Below are 19,856 nucleotides of genomic sequence, written 5' to 3' on the forward strand. Positions count from 1 at the left end.
AAGTATCTGTGCAAAACAAAATCATACAGTTCACTTTTCATATAAGTATCTGTGATGTAAAAAAGAAAGAAACAAGATACCTAAGCATACCTACTTATTTAGATCACTATTCTGATAATGGAAGAATTTTACAAATTGATACAAACCTTAGTGGTTGTTCAGCTTTGAAAAAGAGTATTTGAATAAAAGAATTAGAAAACGTTTGCCGTAAAATTCTTGGGCAAATCTGTAACCTCAGAGCTAAAACCTTTCTTCAGCGCATTATTAGCCAGATGAACCTATTCAAATGAATTTTTTTAGTAGTGTGAATTACAATAGCATTTCTAGAAATAAATGTTATTTTAATTTCATAAATACACGTATATGCATGTGATTAAGTTCCATGATTTTAGGATTTAAATATCCATCTAAAGCATTATTGCAGTTGTAGTGTAATTACATCATTAAACTCCTGCATGTGTGACATCAGTCTTTGGTATTTTATCTGTGATAACTATGGAGAAGTAATTGTTTAGAGTTACCTGAGTAACTAAGATGATGGTATACTAAGGGAACCAATTAAAAATGTTGTAGTCATTCTGCCAGATATCTTTAAACAGTAAACATTGAACAAGAAAAATGTACTGAATTTGTGTTGGTTTAAAAAAAAATAAAAATCTAAAAGGTGTCAGGTAAGCCACATGCTAGTGAAGAACTGGGGAGCACAAGTGGGCACGAAAGACAAAAGTGATATGATATATAGCAGTCTGTGCAGGGTTGCATTTAAAATAATATATGCAGAGTGCCTATACATCACCTGCTACAGTAATCATGGACTCATAAGTGTACTTCTCTACAGATTACTGTGCAGGCATACACAGACGTGACATGGTGATAAAGCTGTAGACAACTGAAATGAGATTTTTAGTCGTTGTACGTTGCTGTACGTATTGCTAAGTAGTTTTAGCTCTATAGCTATCAGAGGGAGCAAAAAGGGTTTGTTAGGGTAGATACCCATGAAAGCCTTGAGCTATTTTGTTTCTTTAATAACCTAAAAAAAAAAAAAAAACAACAAACAACTACCGTGAAATCAAACATTCTGTTCAGCTGAAACAGTCAAAAACGCTATGCATCATTTGTCTTGTCTTAGGAATGTACTTTAACCAGTAAGGTACTATATAAAAGCAAACATGAGAAGACATCACCATCACCTCTTTTAGACAAGTTTTGGAAGAGAGGATACAGGTATCTTATCTGAAGAGTAGGATTTGGGCTGTGAAACTTGGAGGGTTTCAAGTAGTCAAGTAGTAACAAGTTACTAGTCAAGTAACTAGTTCCTTAAACTTTCTCTTGTCTAAGAAAATTGCTTATGATAAAGTCTTCCACACCAAATTTTTCCTTCACTGGTTTTTATGTATATCGTGAAATAAGCTTGATTCTTACTTCTGTGGGATTTCTTACAAATGTCACAAATTCTTAAAAATGAAACGTTTAAATTTTATTTGTTCCTAGACTGTATAGAAAAAAATGTGTGTTTAAATTCCGTAGTAGTCTAATTTGATAGTTTTTTAATTATGTAAGACGGCAAAGTAATGTATCCTAAACATTTATAAGAGAAGCTGCTTGTTCAGATGACATCATTTTCTAAACAGGAAGAACTTGGGTTCATGCTTTCTAAATGTGCTTCAACACACGGTTGACAAAGTCATCCTAACAGGCCAGTTCTCTGAATTCCTAGCTCATGGCTGATGGCAGTCAGTGCACTGTACAGGTTTTACTATGGTTTCACTCTCAGCTGTCACAGTGTGATAAGTATTGAGCTTTTCCTTTTTTTGACTGGACTGAAACCAAAACCTGCTGTGGTATAAGAGAGAGGTATAGTATATAGGCTTGCATGTCACTTCCTCATCAGCATTAGTAACAAGCATGTTTATCCCCTTAAGCATGCATTTGTGTAATTCTATTATTTGGAAGCATAATTGTTTCAGTGGAGATTTTTCCATTAATTACAAGGCATAAAATGTTAACTGTAACCCATATGCTGAGGAATTTGAACATTTTGTTAAGCGCTTGCTATAAAACAATAATGTCCCTGCGTGTGTTTTTCTTTGTTCTATTAATTTGCTAATTAGTGTTATGGTGGAGGAAGGTTTGTAGATTCTTTGTGAAGGAATGCTTGGATTTTTCAGTTTGAATTCATGTAGACTGAAGCATCACCTCATGTTTAAACAGATCGGTGTATTCAGCAGTAGTAGAAAAGCAATTCAAGATTTTATGTAGCAAATAATGGAAAGAATGGATAAGCCTTATGCCTTACTATACAGGGACTTGGGTGTGTGAAGAAGTCTAATTTAAGAATTTGCTTCCTTGGCAGTCAAGTCTGTAGAGCTAAACATGAGGACTCGAAGCTTAGCGTAATGAAACTGCTTGTGAAAATCTGAAAAGAGTATCTTGAAGAGCATGACTTAACAGTAAAAAGTTAGAAGTGATAATGGAATAACAGCAGAAAAGAAATGGGTGAAAAGACAGGCGTCTTGCATCTTGTTAAGGCACTTCTGAAGGATGCTGCAAATGCACTGAATCTGCGTATTTACTGGCTTATGATGTGAAAATTGTAATTTAAAATACATTCACAATTTAGCTAATTACGTGGGTGAAACAGTTCTCGCATAACATGATTTCTGGAATCCACTAAGATGTTAAGAGGAACTGCATCTTGGACTACAGGCTCTCATAATACCTTTGCAGAGCAAAGTTCACTAAAGCAGTAAATGGGCGTAATTCACACCTGCACTATCAGTGTATGCCTGGGATACTGACTGCTGTTGAAAGATTGTGTAGCTTCCAGTTCAGTAACTGGAACAAGTAAATATAAACTAGGATAGTTGTCATGCTTTTCTTTATTCATTGTTCTCCTTTTCTTGTTCGTGAGGAAAAACCCACACCAATAACTAATTTTCATGTGAGATTTTTGTCTGTTTTGTAATCTATCGTGCACAACTGTAAAAATGGAAATGCTTACAATGAGTTGAACTGTTTAAACTTCTGTCTCTGTTCAGTATTTTCTGGAGTTATACACACACTCAGTATTGTCTAGTTCTTGCCTCTGCATTTCAAAGTAGGGAACAAAACCATGAAAGCATCAGAACTATACTATGTAAATCTGGTTCATTTCTGGATATTGGTGAATTATAGTTAATATTGCCCAGGGCTATGACAACTCTTCTTCAGAGTTTGAGATTATGTAGTACTCATGATAATGAATATAGCATTACTAATTTGTATGTGATACTAATCAAGAGGTCTGATGGCTTAGTGTTCAAGATTGTTCTGAAATTATTTTCTAGTATCAGCACTGAGTATGAACGTAGTTACTGATCATTGGAGACACTAAGTGGAAACACTCAGGAAAATGAAAGCAGAAAATGCTGTATGTAATGCATGGGCTAAGACTTTTTATGATAGGCATGAAATCATGTTAGCCCGTGTGTATTTATGTATGTATCTAAATAGTTTCATGTTAAGGACAGGAATGATTTATGACAAATGAAACCAATATGAGCTGATCATATACTAAACCTACAACATTTATTTCTCTCCGAACTCTGACTACATCATTTCATAACTGCAGGCTTTGCAGATCTTTCTGTATTACATGCCAAAAGAGGACAGATCTATTATACTTAATCCATTTACTTGATTTCCTTGTCCTTGTAAGAAATAATTATTCCTATGCCATGTTATATTCAGAGCCATATGGCTAAATTGTTTTGTAAATGTCATTAGACAGAGCAGAAGAGGATTCTGCTGCTGTAGTGGTGCTGTTGTAGATTATGATATTTCATGGTTAATCTCTCTCGATTAGAAACTTGTTAGCAGCAGACCCTAGATTTCTTGCCTAGACGATATAAAGGGGTCTGTTCCATGTAAATGGAAGAATGATGGAACAGCTTTTAAATGCCAGGATCTTCTTACTCCTTTCAGTTTCTAGAAAGTAGTTTTCTAGTCAGCCTGTGTAGTAGTCCCTTGTGCTGACTACGGGTTAGAAATGCTGAGAGCTCTTCTGTCATCAAATTGATTAAATTGAATTTCTGAGGGTATTTCCATGAGTTCCTTTAAATATGTGATTTGAAATGCTTGTCACAGCGTTACTGCTGCTTCTGCTTCTCATGGGTGAGAAGTACAAGTTACTGCACAACTTTGAATAGAGCATACGTTGTATTTTTAGTTAAAGCTTCAGAAAAGATTGAAGGAATGCTACTGAAGTTTTCTCTAGGTACTTGCTTATTTACAGCAAGTGAGAAACTAAATCCAGGTCACCTTGAAGACTGTAAAGTAACGTTCTCTAAAACCATTATGTGAATGTACTCTGTTCTACAAAAGCTTAATTCCTGCAAGGCACAGCAGTCAAGTGTACATGTAGATGGTCCAACCCTTTTGGACAGCCTTTGTGTTGTATAGTAGTGATTATTTATTCAGTTGTTCTAGACACAGCATATCTAAAATGTCTTCATCTTTTGAGTGCACAGGATGCCGTGTGTGATTTGGCCACACCTTTGTAAGGCATTATTCTCCTGAGTTAGTTTTCAGAATTGATACCACTTGCAGAAGTGCAGTCGTGCTCTTGATTATGTTTTTAAGAGTTTGTCTTCCCTGTGATGAATGCTGGCTACTTCTACAGCAGCTGCTTGTGACAGTAACTTAGAGGTCATGCATAACTATTCAGATGTTTTTTTCAAAAACAGCATATTTTTTTTAAATTAGCATATTCAAACTGATAACATGTTTTGGAAAAATAATGGGAGCGTTGTCTAATCTCTGAAACTGATGACTGAGGAATACAGTAAATAATTGTAACTCACGTTCAGCTAATTTGTTCCGACTTATGTGAAATTCTGCAACAGACTTTCAGTGTGTCTTAATAAGACTTATATTTAACAGAAGTTTGAAATCTAAAGTTTGATTCATAGTTTTTCTTAAATGCTTTTGCATCTTATTAGTACTAAGCTAACTAAATAGACAAGTGTATACTTCCTACCTTGCACCTTCATTATGCTTATGGCTGGTATTGTTGGCAGTTGAGGTAAAACTATTCCTCCTGGAGTTCTAGGTTGTAGGATAAAATTGTGTGATGATTAGCCTAAACATCAGGGAGACTTGTGTGACTGTAAATAGGAAAACTTCTGCATTGTTTCAACATCAAGCTCTGATATAAAATTGTGCTGAGACTGCTGCAGATCTTAGGGCTAAAAGAAGGTATGGAGTTGCAATTAGGATCTGTTCTTTAGCATCTGGATCATTATGTTGAATTGAAGATGACTGCTTCATTTCTTCTGGTTATAGCAAATGCAGTTTCTGTAACTGAGGAAGTCAAAATGATAAGTAGAATTGGCTGGAAAAGGGGAGGTAAATGAAAAGTTAAAGGGCATGCGTGGAGAATGTTTTTAACAAGTGAGATTCTTACTCAACAAATACAATATTCAAACTAAATGGATGTAGCAGATAAGATGATCCTGTTCAGGAGTGTGGTGCTCATCATGATGATGGTGTTAAGTGTTGGAGTGGGGGGCTGGGGAAGGATTAATAAACTACATTGAAATGCATCCTTGCTAAATAGCTTCAGTAAATTCATACTGATTTTGTAACTCTTATGTTTTGTGGGGATGTGACACTTAGTGGAACTTCTTGCCCTTTGTATTTCAGTGATAGACGTTTGCTGCAACCTGCTCAGGTGTGTGACATGCTCAAAGGAGTGATACTGGTCATCTGTTACTTCATGATGCACTATGTTGACTACTCTATGATGTATCATCTGATAAGGGGACAGTCTGTCATAAAGCTCTACATCATCTATAACATGCTTGAGGTAAGAATTTTGGCATCGGAATATCAAGCATGTTGTTTTCAGAATGTTTAAAAAATACACTGTTGTTACAATATTTGTTCTTAGAATTTGGCACCTCTCTCTCTCATAAATGTGCACACCTAATAAGCCTAAATGTTGTGAAACAGCCAAGATCGTGAAAATAAACTTCGTAGATTCTGTTCTATATTACTTAGTTTCCGTAGCTTACTAATCAATTTAGTTAAATGAAAATCGAGAACTCAGAATGGAAGAACTGAAATGCAAGAATGAACAACTTTTTGAGCTTCCTAATATAAGCCAAAGCATTGATTTGAAATAATTTTAAGATCCCAAGAGAGACCAGGGATGAAGGATCGAGGAAGGTGTGAAATCTGACTTTGATTTCTTCATTACAGAAATACAGCTCTCATTGAGACTGCAAGGACTCCTGATACAGCTTAACCTATCCTCAGTCCTTGCTGGCAGCCAAAATCTTGAATACATTGTAGTAAGTTGAATGAATATAGAGAATCAAGAAAAGAAAACTGTTTTGAAAGGATAAAATAAGCATAAAGAGAAACCATGGGGGAAAAATGTTCCTGTTTTGATACTAATGTAAAGCATGAGAATTTTAATTGTATTTCTGCCATCAATGATTCACTAAGTAAATAATGATTTTATAGCTATAATCTTATCTCCAACCTGCATATATAGGACATAGTAGTGATACAACCTCCAGTCACAGCTTTTACCTTGCTAGGGTTCTGAGATCTCAGAATAGGCTTTTTTATCTTTGAACATCTTTGTACCTTCATTTGAAGACTACTTAAATGGGCTATAGTTTGTGAAAAATCTGTATACTGTCTGGAAACATTTGTTTTCATAAAGTATTGTGCAAGGAACACTATTCATTATCCCAAGTCACCTAAACGTCTCAGAGGCCACTTAAGTTAATTATTCATAGGGTTTTTTCCTTTTTATTTTAGAATTGATGAAAGTCATATAAAAATTGGAACTTGATGCCAATAGTAGTTGTGTTGGCAGTATTCATCCATATATATATATAGTTCCCTAACCTGTGAGAGCTTATCACAGCTATCACTTAATAGTCTTTGAGAAGACTTTCATTCTCTTAGTCAAAAAGAGTACAGCACCATGTGCTTACCATGTAATTTGAAAAGAGACTGAAGCGTTTGCTGTGAGTTGGAGCCACGTGCTGTGCCCTTTTGAATGATGAGCTGAGTTTCTTTGCTATTTTGACAGAACCCAAAGTGTGTCTCAAGAAGTGGTACCAGGGTTTCCTTTCCCTAACTGAGGGGCAGAGCGGAGGAGGTGTTACAATGCGTAGTTACTGTAGTTATTGGAAAACTTACTTAGAAGTGGGAAGTTGGAAATCATATTTAATTACCACAGTGTCTCATGAAACTTGACATGTCAAAACAAAGGATATAAAAAAGGGGCTTTTTTTACAGCAAAAAGTTGCAGCCATAGAATCAGCAAAAAATGGCATGGAATCCCACTGAAAGACTTCATAGATTGTCAGCTTTAACAGGTTGTTCATTCACTTGCTTACACTACTTCAGTGAATTTCATTACAAGCCTACTACTTACACAAGAAATGAGATTTTTTTAGCAGCTGTTAAATATGCATTTTTAAGCAATCAACTTTACATTTTTCACAAATTTTTAAAATAGAAAAATCGTTTGAATTTAATTTAATCACTGAGCAACAGAGATATTTACAATGTCCTAATGTTTTCGGCTGTTAGCGTGTCCTGAGAACACTGTCACAGACAGATATGAGGGATGCAACATCTTCAAATTTTGTGCTGAATGCTCCAAATAGCCAGCCTAAGGGGAGCGTTCAGCGCAATTGGCTTAAATGGCACTTTTCTTTTTTAGATTCAGACCCACCGGCTCCTGCTCCTTGTGAAGCCCCAGTGTGCGTTATGCTGGTGACACCGCTCACCATGGAATTCGGCTGGAGCCTGGAGCCGGCATGTAGGGTTTAGGTAAGTCACATTTGGAAGAGCAGACAACAGTATTGTGTGGTGGGTTTTAATATCTTTTTATCATACCAGATAAGAAATGTGACTTACATAAATAAAAAGAAAATCAAAGCCGCCATTTTATTTATTAAACCCCGCACAATATTGTTGACAAAACTTCAAACTCTAAGCATTCTGTGGTAGGTATTACTACAAAAGGTGTACTTATTCAGTGGGTTGTCACAACGAGCAGGAGCCAAACAAGGCACACCACTTTAATTTACAAAAAATTTACAAGCCGAAAACAATACCATTGTAAATATCTCTCAAACTGATGTTTTTTTGAACTTCAGATTTACGATAATGCATCAGCTCATAATTCATTTTATTTTCAAGGTGATGATTAAAAAGTAGCATTCAAGTTAATTAAAAGATTAAGTTCAAAGCTGAAAGATTAAAGTAGAGCTTGCTTGAGACACCCAGTAAATTGTTTTTATTCAGCCTTCATATTTCAGGAAATTTGAATATTGGCTCAAATAAGTTAAAACATGATTTGTATCCCTTTCGAATACTTACTTTTAGAACTCTGTTAATTAACAAAGCTGGGAAATTATGAGAGATCTGTTTGATATTGTCTTCAGAATTTATTTTCTAGTTAACAGGGCGTGGTTTAATATTTACAGTCAGTTCTGTATTGCTGCTTGCTGTTTAATATGCCCAAAATTGTCATCTTACAGAAAGACAGTAAGAAACATCAGTTTTGTTTAAGTAGAGGTAATTGGTTTTCAAATTTAACTGTTTCATTTTGATTGGGTTAGTAAGCAGTAAAAATACTTTCTATTTAGCCAGACACATGACTTGTAATACTGAATTTAATTTTAAAGTGATTTTTTTTTCTGGATCTATGTGCAGCTCAATTTAAAAATTATTGAACTTGAGTATATAGGCAGAAAAAAACAAACTCTTCTTTGTAATGATCTTCACTTTTCTGTGCTTGCTAGTTAGGAAGTCTTGAACGGGTGTATTTCCTTGTGATCTTTCTTGCTGTGTTACTGAATTACAAGCTCAGTTTTCTGTCCGTATTTTTTTCTACCTTTAGAATTACTGCTAAGTTTCTTCCTATATATTCCTTTAGTTAAATTTCAGATGTTTGCAGGTATTTTTTTCCTGTTTTTTAAATACCTGATTTTGGCAGAATTTTCAGCCCCCCTCTATCTCTTGGTGTTGTTACAGTATTTTTAACTTTGATTTCTGCTTTATCCATAGATTTGTATTGAGTATGTTCCTCATTCCAAGCTGTAAGAAAACAATACAGTCAAATCTAATTTAAGTCTTTTTTTGTACTTGAGAGCTGGTATTTCCTGTCACGCATTCAAAATTCATTTTCTTCCCCTGTTAAGTCCAGAGGCAGGGGAAAAAACGTTAGCAATGGTTTGATGCAACAGACATACTGTTTTATCAGAGGCTGAAGTTTGAACTGCATTTGGATGTCTTCCAAGGAAGCATCTAAGATAAATACTATGTGGTTTCATACTGTAAATACTGTTGAAAAGGGGAAAATAAATTTGAAAGATAAAATAAGTTGCTGAATACACAAAAGGACCCATCTAACTGTGAAACTGAGAGTGGGATGATAGCAAAAAGACATGAAAACTCATGTGAAATGTTTTTTAGATTGAGCTGTACTTAGACTGGCATATTCAAGTGTCTTAGAGAAAAATATTGCTGGAAGGCAGTAAAAAGTTCTTCTTGTTTAGGTGGCTGATCGTTTGTTTTCTTCATTTGGACAAGATATTTTGGATGCTCTTTACTGGACAGCTACAGAACCAAAGGAAAGAAAAAGAGCCCATATAGGTGTGATTCCTCACTTCTTCATGGCAGTGCTGTATGTCTGTATCCTTTTTTTTAAAAACAAACAAACAAAAACTTAATAATGGTATTTCATTTCAGTAGCAGATTGACTTTTTAATACTCAGTGACTCAAATAAACAGTAGCTGGATACTTTGTGGAAAATTAGGTTACTGTTCTGTGATTGAATATTTTGGGTCACAGGATCTTGAAGATAGTGGAATGTTAGAAACATAGTTGAAAACATTCCCTTGAAATAAAGGGAGAAATGCATGTGTGAAGTAATGTTACAATGAGCTGATGAAAATGATCTGTGAAGGAATATATACATTAATTCAGAATGCTTGTACTTTTCCCCATTTCCTGTGAAATCTTTAGGCTTATCCCCCCCCCCCCATTCCCCCCCCCGTCAGGTAATACTACATTTTCTCCTGTTTGACTGGGCTCTTTCAGGATGAGAAAGCATAATTACTCCATGCTGTGAAGCACTGCGGGTACATGGGTACATTAGAGATTTAAGTACTGACATGCTGCAAACCTAGGCTGACAGATAGAAACTCTTTTGGTTGTTTAATTTTGGAAGTAAAATAGGAAATCAAATTCTGATGCTGTTCAGTACTGTTGTGCAGAAACACTATTTCCAAATACGCTTCCTTAACCCTGCTATCTACAGTCCTGCATGCTATTCTCATAATGGTTCAAGCAACAACCCTCAATGTGGCCTTCAACTCTCACAATAAATCATTGCTTACCATCATGATGTCCAATAATGTAAGTATGTAACTTTGTTATAAACCTACCCTAAATTTTTCAGTGTCCTTCATTTTAGTGTAGCACATTGTCAATTTTCATATTATTTGATTATCTGATTTGCTTGCACCGGTTTGTTTTCAATAGAAATTAAATAACTGCTTTTAAAAATTGCAGTTCGTTGAAATAAAAGGAAGTGTTTTCAAGAAGTTTGAGAAGAACAATCTTTTTCAGATGTCAAATAGCGGTATGTATGGCTGTGCTCATCCGGGAAAATGTGAAATAAGAGGCTGATTTTATTTTTTCAATAGTAGTGTGAAAACAGCTTTACCTTGATGAATGCGAGCATTCTGACTTGAGTTCTTCATTGCCCACATTGGCTCAATAGGACAAAAATGTGATTCTGTTTCTAAGAACGCTATTTTTCCTTAAATAGCTAGTTTTTATTTGACGCGCTAAAACAAATTTAGCACACAGCCAATAGGTTATTATATTAAAAAATCAAATTTAAATACACTTCAGGCTTGCTTCAGATTTTGAAACCTGACTGCTGACGTGTTTTTTGTCTTATTCATCTGCAAATTGCAGTGATGATAAATGTAAATGTTAAATGAAAATTGTTTTGTGATCCTTCAAACAAAGGACTATTTACGCAGAAACTGAACTATATCACACAGAAGAAAAAATAACACTAAATTTAAATCTTCCTCCTGAAAGCTCTTTAAAGCCAAAAAATATTCTTCCTGGCAGGGTTTGACAAAAAGTTTATCCTATGTTAATATGTATTTTTATTCCAGTTTTTAAATACTTCAATTTTTTTTAAATTAAAAAGATTTAACTTTACAGTAAAAACATCTAAAAGTGATGTTGATTACTAAAATACTGGCAGAAAACAGTTTCCTTAAGCTTTCATTAAATCAGAGTATCCCATGAAAATAACTGAAAAGGCTGTCTCATCAAAAAACTTTTTCAGACTTAGCAATTTGTGGTGCCATTATGTTTCAAATTTTATTCTATTATTCGATAATGCATTTTCAGGAAGGTTTTTTAATATAGGAGAAAATGTGGTGCTTACTGAAGCAGTCTGTTTGGATTGTTTCCGGAAATAAGGTACCAAAGTAGAAAATCTCCCTGCCTGGTCTGGGAGGTCAAGTCATAGGACTCTACCCCATGTCTGACAGCTTCTTCATTCTTACAGTTTTGATCACTGAACTGATGTATCCAGCTATTCCCTTCTAATGCAGCAATATAAAAGTCTAGGAAGAAATCTTCTAAATAAGGTGTAGTAGTTTGCTTGAAACCTTTTTTTTTTTTTTGTACTACAGGACCTTCTATATATTAATTTTCACATCCAAGATCTGTAGAAAGTGAAATTTGCCTTGAACTTAAAATGACAGCTGTTCTGTCTCCGTTTTTGCACCAGGAGGTGCTGTTTCTTTTTGGATCCAACAAGAAAGGCAGGAACTTTATCAAGAAAGATAACTATTTTATTAACATACTGGAAAAGGTGATAGCAAGTTATGAAATACTTTGTTCATTCTGACGGTGGGAACCCCAATTTCATGCAGCATTGGATGAATGCTGCAGAGATCCTATCTGTGGTGAAGTTTCCAGCATCTCCCTCCTTCCTCTTCCCCCATAATCAAACCTGATCAAATTTCTTGTGAAAGAGAGTGTATAATTCAAGACATAAGAAATGATAGATAAATACTCATTCTGTGGTTTTATGTCAGTAAACATTTGTTTCGAGTTGACATCTTACTTTTTTTTCTAACTAGATATAAAAGAGAGGTTCACCAATTATGTGCTGCTACTAATTGTATGTTTAAGGAATATGGAACAGTTCTCCTGGAATCCAGGTGAGAAAACCTATAGAAAAATAAAATAGAAAACGGTAAATTCCCATGTGTTAAGTAATAGTTACTGTAAACATTCCCACTCATAATGTAATATTAATTATAGTTAGGATTTTTAACAGAGTATTGAACAAATATTGGGTAAAAATTCAGGCTTCGTATTAATAAAAATGTTTAAACTTGATTAAAATAATGTTGAATGAGTCTAGGTCTGCGTGATGTGTTTTGCTTCAGTGTTAGTTGCCTACCTAAGCTTTACCTTAAGCACCTAAGAGGTTACAACTACAGGTACTTGGTCAATTCCATACATATACTTAAAACCTACTATCCAGTATTTGCAAAGACTCTCTTCCTGGTCAAGATAAGTCTTTATGAAGTCAAAGCTTTCGAATCTGATCCTATTTGTGATGTTAAATGTTAATTTGTCATGTTTTATTGATGAGTGGAGAGGTAGTTACAGACACTGCTTCAGAAATTTGAGGATTTTTGACTGTTGAACAAAAGTCTTGTCATTTTGTATACTAGAGTCAAATTAAATGATCTAACTTGTTTCTTCCCAACCTTCAGATCATCTTTGGGTGTTATTCCCAGATGTTTGCATGGTGGTTGCTTCAGAAATTGCAGTGGATATTGTGAAACATGCCTTTATAACAAAATTCAATGACATCACAGCAGATGTAGGTATTTTGTTTAGAATGCTAAATGCTGTTTTAAGTTGTAGTTTATTCTGCTATTTTTTTAATATTGAAATCCTGTTTCAGTACAGAAAATGCAACAATTGGTTATTTTAATGTATGAGATATAATTTGGAAAAGCTTGGTAACTTCCTGATACAATACATTTCTAAGGATCTTTATAACGTGCAGCAAACGCCTCTGCTTCTTAATTGGTAGTTCCAGATCTGTGAATTACTGAAAGTATTGTGTTAACAGTTCACATAATAACCACAATTCACATAACTGGCAGATAATTTTGTGATGTGATCTCTAGATAAATTGTAAAGAATGTAAAACACTAAACTTCTTTCAGAGCTTGTACCTCTTATTTAAAAATAAAGTTAAAATTCAAGTCCCAAGGAGGGAGGGGGGGGAACAAAACAAAACACAGATCTTGAGGCTTTTGAATCTCTATTCTTCCATGCATGTTAAAGGTGGAATCTGAAATCAGAAGCACTTTTCTACTGTCTTTGCAGCACAAATATGAAGTAGGTTATCCATCAGTTTTCCACTCCTGTAATTTCGTAGACCGTATATTATGCAGTCCTTCTTCTAAAGTAGTAGATGAGGTCATTATTTGTGTAGTGTGGCATGATACACTGGCCATTTGACTTGCGCATTATGTGAATTCAAATGCACTTGATAAATTTGTGAAGAGATGAGTTAGCGTTTTTTCGCTATTAAAACCACTTTTCAGGAAATGAGGTCAAAACTTGGAAGTGCTATCACTTCCATCTCTAGTAACTACATTGTGTGGTGTAGAAACAAGTTCAATAATGTACTTAATAAGCTCCCTTATGCCAGAGGCATTTATGCATGCCCTACTTTCATATAGAGTACAGGAAAGAGAAATAATGAAGTCATGGTAGCCCAAGATGTGTGCTGAAACAGCTCGGGGTGTGGAGGGTAGCAGGTGATAATTTTGCAAAGTTCATCTAACAAACCTTGTTTTTGGTTTGTTTTTTTCAGTGTATGAAGTTATAATGACTTGGGGTTGCTAGGTGAAACTTTTCAGAAGTGTTGAGCACCTCCTATGCAAGTTGCCCTTCCAGGCAACTTCCCCTTGTTTTTCTGTCTCAATGGGCAGAGCTGTTTGAAAAAGAACCAGAAAAGCATTGTTCATCTTCCTGATAAGATTTTCTTTTTTCATGGGATCACTTGCTTAGTATGTAAGCTTGCTCGTTTGTTTAATTTGATCCCAATACTATATTTCACGTTTAAAACAAATGATAACTCTTAGGGAGAAAAGTAAATGTGATTTCTCTTACTGTGTGGTGTTGGTTATCTTCAAATTCCATAAAAGCTTTACAGTCTCATTCAATTCTGAAAGCATTGCAGTCTTATTTGTTGTAGGTATGTATAAGTTATTACAGAGATACAGACTCATCTGAAGGGTGTAGCTGAACCTCAGGAAAACTGGGTTTGACTCCTTCAGCCTGCACAAGTGTTTATAATATTTTTAGAAAAATTGTATTAATTTAGTTGCTTTTGTAGTGTGTCAACACGTTAATCATGCATCTGATGTGCTGGATTTTTTCCAGGTCTACAGTGAGTACAGAGCCAGTCTTGCGTTTGACCTCGTTAGCAGTCGACAGAAAAATGTAAGCCAGAAAACAAAGGCATATTCTTGTATTAATTAATATAATTGTTATAGTGGCATATTGAAACAAATACTTAAAAAGAAGTACTTACAGAATAATTTCACTCCTGCAACACTGAAATTGTGCTCTGCTTTGTTTAATGAGAGAAAACAGGAATATTTCCTTGTAACTTATTTTTATCTGGTTGTTCGGGTCAGTTCAGGCTTTATTTAACACATTGTTGAGAAGTCTCTTCCAAATACAGTCAGTGAAGGTTTATAACAACTTTGAGATTTTGGGGATATATATGAAAGTAAGCAAACTGAGAAATGTATTAAGATACTTTTAAAAGACTGTTCTTTTTGTGCTGTTTTAACTGTTAGATCAAAATACAATATTCATTAGCTAGTGTATGGATACTTGTACCGTGCATGTTACTCCTGTGGCATGGGTATTTACAGAGCACAAACTGCTGGTGTTTTTTGTGAGAACTGTTTTTTGGTGTGCTATTGACAGCACAGCTCTCATGAATGAGTCTCTAACTGTTCATGAGTGCTCTAGATGGGTGCTCTGTTAATATTTCCAACAATTCAGGTAGTTTTCTTGGCTATGTTCAATAGCTATTGCTAGGGAATGTATTGATTATACCTAATAAAGAAGTTACCTTCAGTTACCACAAACCATTAATTATTATTAATTTGTTAACAGAAAAGCAGCTTATTAGTTCCAAATACTCTATTCCTTCTCCTGAAGATCCTCTGTGGAAAACGAGTGCCTATGTGATGCTACCTAACTTCAGCATGGCTCTCAGTAACCCATGAATGTTTTAATGTAGAGTAGTTGTGTTTTAGGAGTGCAAATGTAAACATTTTTTTTGCAATGGTTTTAAGACTGTTATCTTAGGCTAATTATAAGTGGTTTTAGAATGATTTAAAATTGATAGTGTGATAATTGCATTTTTATCCCTGTTGTGGGTTTTTCTGTATAATACTAGAGGATCAAAGTCAAATTAGTACAAAGATGTCCCTAAGCTCAAAATAATCTACAGATGAAATATAGTGTGTTTGGACTCAGTGTCCTAATTGCTTTTGATAAAGAGATTTATATTATACTCCAGTTGCTGTTGATCTGGAGTACTGAAGCTAATTTCACCAGTCATGGTAGCATTACTTTTTTTTGTCAGTGAGTATAGCTATCTGTGCTTGCATTTCAAAATATGAATTTACTTTATACCACTGTAGTGTTTTTAGCACAGATCAGTCCTTATCTAGAGGATGTGCTAAGCTACAATAAGCTCATTTCTTTGCATAAATAGTTCTATTCTTCCTTTTTTTTTCCTAGGCATATACAGATTATAGTGATTCAGTTTCCAGAAGAATGGGTTTTATTCCTCTTCCACTGGCTGTTCTAGTAAGTAATACTACAAGGTTGAGTTAGTATTCAGTATAACCTGTATCACATACTAATTATGACTTGACAAATAAGTTAGTGTTTATCAGCTTTTCATAGATTAATATATATTAATTTTTTAGAATTCATGGGCACTTGGATTGTTGCAATGGAATTAAACTACATCTGTGCTTACTAAACATTTATTCCTTTTGGCAAGTATCCTGTTCATTCATTCAGAATAGTCAAAGCAGCTGGTTGCCAGAAGGTTAGCAGTAATGCGCTGGGTTTTTTAGGTTCTTGTAGGGAGTCCTTGTGGTTGTCCTTGTAATCGCTAAATGGCTAAATTTTCTTTTGTATAGGGGCACTGTGCTTCTGAGATTCCTTGAATATGTAATTCTGAAATAGTTAACCCTGTTACATGGGCATGCTGCTATAAAACGAATCACATTATTGGAATTGTGTCCATATGCTATCTGTTCTGAATTAACTACTACAGAATGTTTTCTGTAAATAGCTGCTGTGACATTCCCCATCCACACACACAGACAAGCAGTAGTTATCATAGCACTGGGAACGTGTACTCACTTTGCAAACAAAGATGCTAATTCATAATTGCCCTGGAAGACTGTCACTGTGAATTAACTTTTAAATGTAATGGATGGGGGAGAAATACTATTGACGGGCTTAGCCTAGTTTGTTTTGCAGGATTTTTAATAAAGAAAAGCTATGACCATAATCATCTCTTTTACTAAATAAAGGCACGTCCAGTGAAAACTGGATCGAAATGCCGTTTTCTAGTTAGTGTTCTTAGATATTATCCTTGATACTAATAGATTTTAATACAAACTGAAGAGTTCTGCTGTGTTGGAGCCCTAGCTGTGAAATACTGAAGTAAAATCAGATTTCAGGATCTTCTGTCACTGCAACTTGTGATTCATCTATCTAGTCCACAAGACAATTTCGTATTCAGAGTGTTTTGTGTAGTGTGAAACGCTATGGTTCTGTCTTACCATGTTGGCATTTCTTGACAGTTAATTCTGCTTTTAGCCCTTGACTTTTGGAGAGGTTTTTAGGTTTGTTATTTTACGTAGCAATTCGTGTTGAGGTAAACATTGATAGAATATAGCTTTGGCAAAGTTTTAACTAAATACTGGTATAGTATCTATTCAAACCAAAATCTTGAGTAGTCAGCACTGTTGAGGGGAATGTTAAAACAAAGTACTATTAACATAACTGTTTCTACTTTTGTCTTATATTTATCCAATAGAAAAAGTCTGTTAGAATATTTGATTAATGATTGTGTCCCGTATGGTATAACTATTTAACTTCTATCCGTAAAACAGCTCATCAGAGTCGTAACAAGCTCGATAAAAGTACAAGGAGTCTTAGCTTATCTCTGTGTTGTGCTGTTCTACTGTGGGTAAGTAAATGTACAAAAATATTTACCGTTACGTGATCAGATGTGAAAAAAGCTTCTGTTGATTCATATGGATATATATGTAAACACCATACATGTTGAATAGAATTAAATGTAAAATGCTTCTGTTTATAAACTGAATTTGAAAAAGCTTGGATTGGTCCCTGTATTTGGGGATTATAGTCTTCAATAAGTAACTGAAGTAGTGAAAATAATTTCTGGAAAGGTATTGGAAAGAATTTATGACAACAGACAAATGCCATCCCTTAGCATAAAAGGAGAAATTTAATTCAAAGCAGTAAAACTTCTTAAAAGAACAGAAGAGGCAATACGCACAACAGCTGCCAACAAGTTCAGTGCTCTGAGCAGGTCATGAATTCTGTCTTGCCCATGGCAGGGGGGTTTGGAATTAGATGATCCTTAAGGTTCCTTCCAACCTAAACCAGTCTATAATTCTCTGGTAGTTAAAAACATGTTTCTTTTATGAAAGAATACACATAAATGCAAGATGTGATACTCACCTTTCCAAGAAGGGTGGTGTCAGTAAGTAATATTGGGTAATAAAAAATTGTGATGGGACAGAATATTCCTAAAAGCAATGACCTGCAAGTATCCCCTTACTGCCACGTCAGCTTACACTTGTGTTATCCTTAATTTCTTACCAGTCAGTCTGAGATGAGATGAGATGTATTTAGTTGTGCTTTAAATCCAATCTACTTTGCCTGTCTTGAGGTACATGCTGTAGACTATGATGAGTGTTTTCTAGGAAAGTTGCATACTGAGCTGCGTGACCATTTATCGTCTCAGAGTACTGATTGATGTTAGAACAATCAATTCCTCCTAAAATTGACCATAAAGAATTAAGCGGTTTAAATTGCTGCAGCACAAAGGAACTTTGGATACCCTTTAGTAATACACATGGTAATTCACAGCGTGGCTCTTCAGGTTTGCCCATAGCATGGAGGGAATATCTGTTCCAGTGTCCCACCCAGTTGTGATTGCAATGGAAGGCATCAAAGCTTGGAAAGTGGAAGAATTTTTAGATCTGGGGCACAAGTTCTTCAGGGATGCTGGAAGAGAGGAGTTTGCTGTTTTACAATTTAGGAAAAGAATGAGATCATTACCCATTCGTTTTATGTGACTCTTAGATCTACTCTGTGATCTGCAAAAAAGGTAGTAATCAGCATAGAGACTCTTTAATGCAGGATAGCTAGGACTTTAAGCTAAATAGGCCAAATGTTAAAATGTTAGCTGTATTCCTCTGCATCACACTTGGAGTTTTTCCCCAGAGTGTGACATGTTCCTTTTAAGCCAGCTCTTTATAATTAAAAGCACTTGCCCCTGACCATCCTTGTGGTATACCAAGCTCAGCATCTTCATACTGCTCAGTGTGTTATGTCTTTTTTTCCTCCACATGTGTAAGTTTTCCCTACATTTCCATTCTGCTACTGCAGTTGTAGAATTTTCTCAGTCTCTGTGGCTTGGAGGATGGAGGGCAGGAAGAAGTAACGTGATTAACATGCAGGATAAAACGCTGCTCTTTGAAGGCATAGTTGCTAGTCTATGGGGAAGCTGTAGTGTGCAGTCAAGGACAAGCACATTTGCTGGAATAGGGGAGAACTGTAGAATGGGGAAAGAGGCAACAATGAGGGCTTTCTTTAGAGCTTTGGACCAAAAAGATTTTCTTGGGCTGTGTTCAAGCCTGGAGTTTGAAAGTTAAAACTTCTAGGTTACAAGAATAATAAATTTTGTAATTTTTCCTTACTGAAAAGTGAGAACAAATTCTAGCTTCTGTCATGATCTCAGGTTTGGAGCTCTTGCACCTTTTGAGTAATTGGAGTTGTGAACATAAATTTCAGTTCTGCGTCAGGTTAGCATAGTGTAGGTCTGTGAGAAACTCAGTGATCAAATCTGAAAGAGCTAGATTGGCAAAGGATTGAGACTACAATGCAGAGGATGTTGCTTTGAGTTGGTATTTAACAACTAAGTTACCACATTACAGAGTCTTGTCCAGCATAGGAAACTTGAGTTTTATTTTTCAAGGACTTTGAATAGTTTTAAACTTCCTTGGTGGTTAGAACTTTGAGACTGGGGTGGACTGGCAGAAAGGAATGAAAGAGAATTGCTAGAAACTCTTGCATAATTTTCCAGGAGAACCTGAAACATTGAAATGTTGATTTATTTCTTTCTCAATTTTTGATGTTATTAAATTAGACTTAGATCATGCTTTCATTCTGAGACAGGTGTTTACAGTCTGTATTACATTAAAAAATATGTAGGAAAAAGTTCTTAACATTTTTTTCAACTCTTAGGTTATTGGGACTGGCTTTGTTTCTAATAAAATTGTAGAGTCATGGCTTTTAACTTTTATAAAATAATCTCTGTGGTTGCTTGGATACCAAAATGTACTTCTGGATGATGAAGGTAGTTTGGTCTGCTCTGTTCTTTCTTCCATTTCTCTAAATTTCTTCTAAAAATAAATGT

The 19,856-nt window shown here is 35.1% G+C and overlaps 1 protein-coding gene across 4 annotated transcripts in view; it reads left to right on the forward strand.

The window, feature by feature from the left end:
• Positions 1-19,856, forward strand: part of TAPT1 (transmembrane anterior posterior transformation 1) — a 38,762-nt gene that overhangs the window by 12,870 nt on the left and 6,036 nt on the right. For all 4 annotated transcript variants that reach the window (XM_038178310.2, XM_027457344.3, XM_038178311.2 and 1 more), the window contains 9 exons: positions 5,683-5,845; positions 9,570-9,705; positions 10,335-10,432; positions 10,589-10,658; positions 12,190-12,270; positions 12,835-12,944; positions 14,525-14,584; positions 15,905-15,973; positions 17,299-17,375. In XM_038178310.2, coding sequence (XP_038034238.2) covers positions 5,683-5,845; positions 9,570-9,705; positions 10,335-10,432; positions 10,589-10,658; positions 12,190-12,270; positions 12,835-12,944; positions 14,525-14,584; positions 15,905-15,973; positions 17,299-17,375 — 864 coding nt within the window. The remainder of the gene's footprint in view (positions 1-5,682; positions 5,846-9,569; positions 9,706-10,334; positions 10,433-10,588; positions 10,659-12,189; positions 12,271-12,834; positions 12,945-14,524; positions 14,585-15,904; positions 15,974-17,298; positions 17,376-19,856) is intronic.

The sequence above is a fragment of the Anas platyrhynchos genome, chromosome 4, assembly GCF_047663525.1.
Source record: "Anas platyrhynchos isolate ZD024472 breed Pekin duck chromosome 4, IASCAAS_PekinDuck_T2T, whole genome shotgun sequence".
Lineage (NCBI taxonomy): Eukaryota > Metazoa > Chordata > Aves > Anseriformes > Anatidae > Anas > Anas platyrhynchos.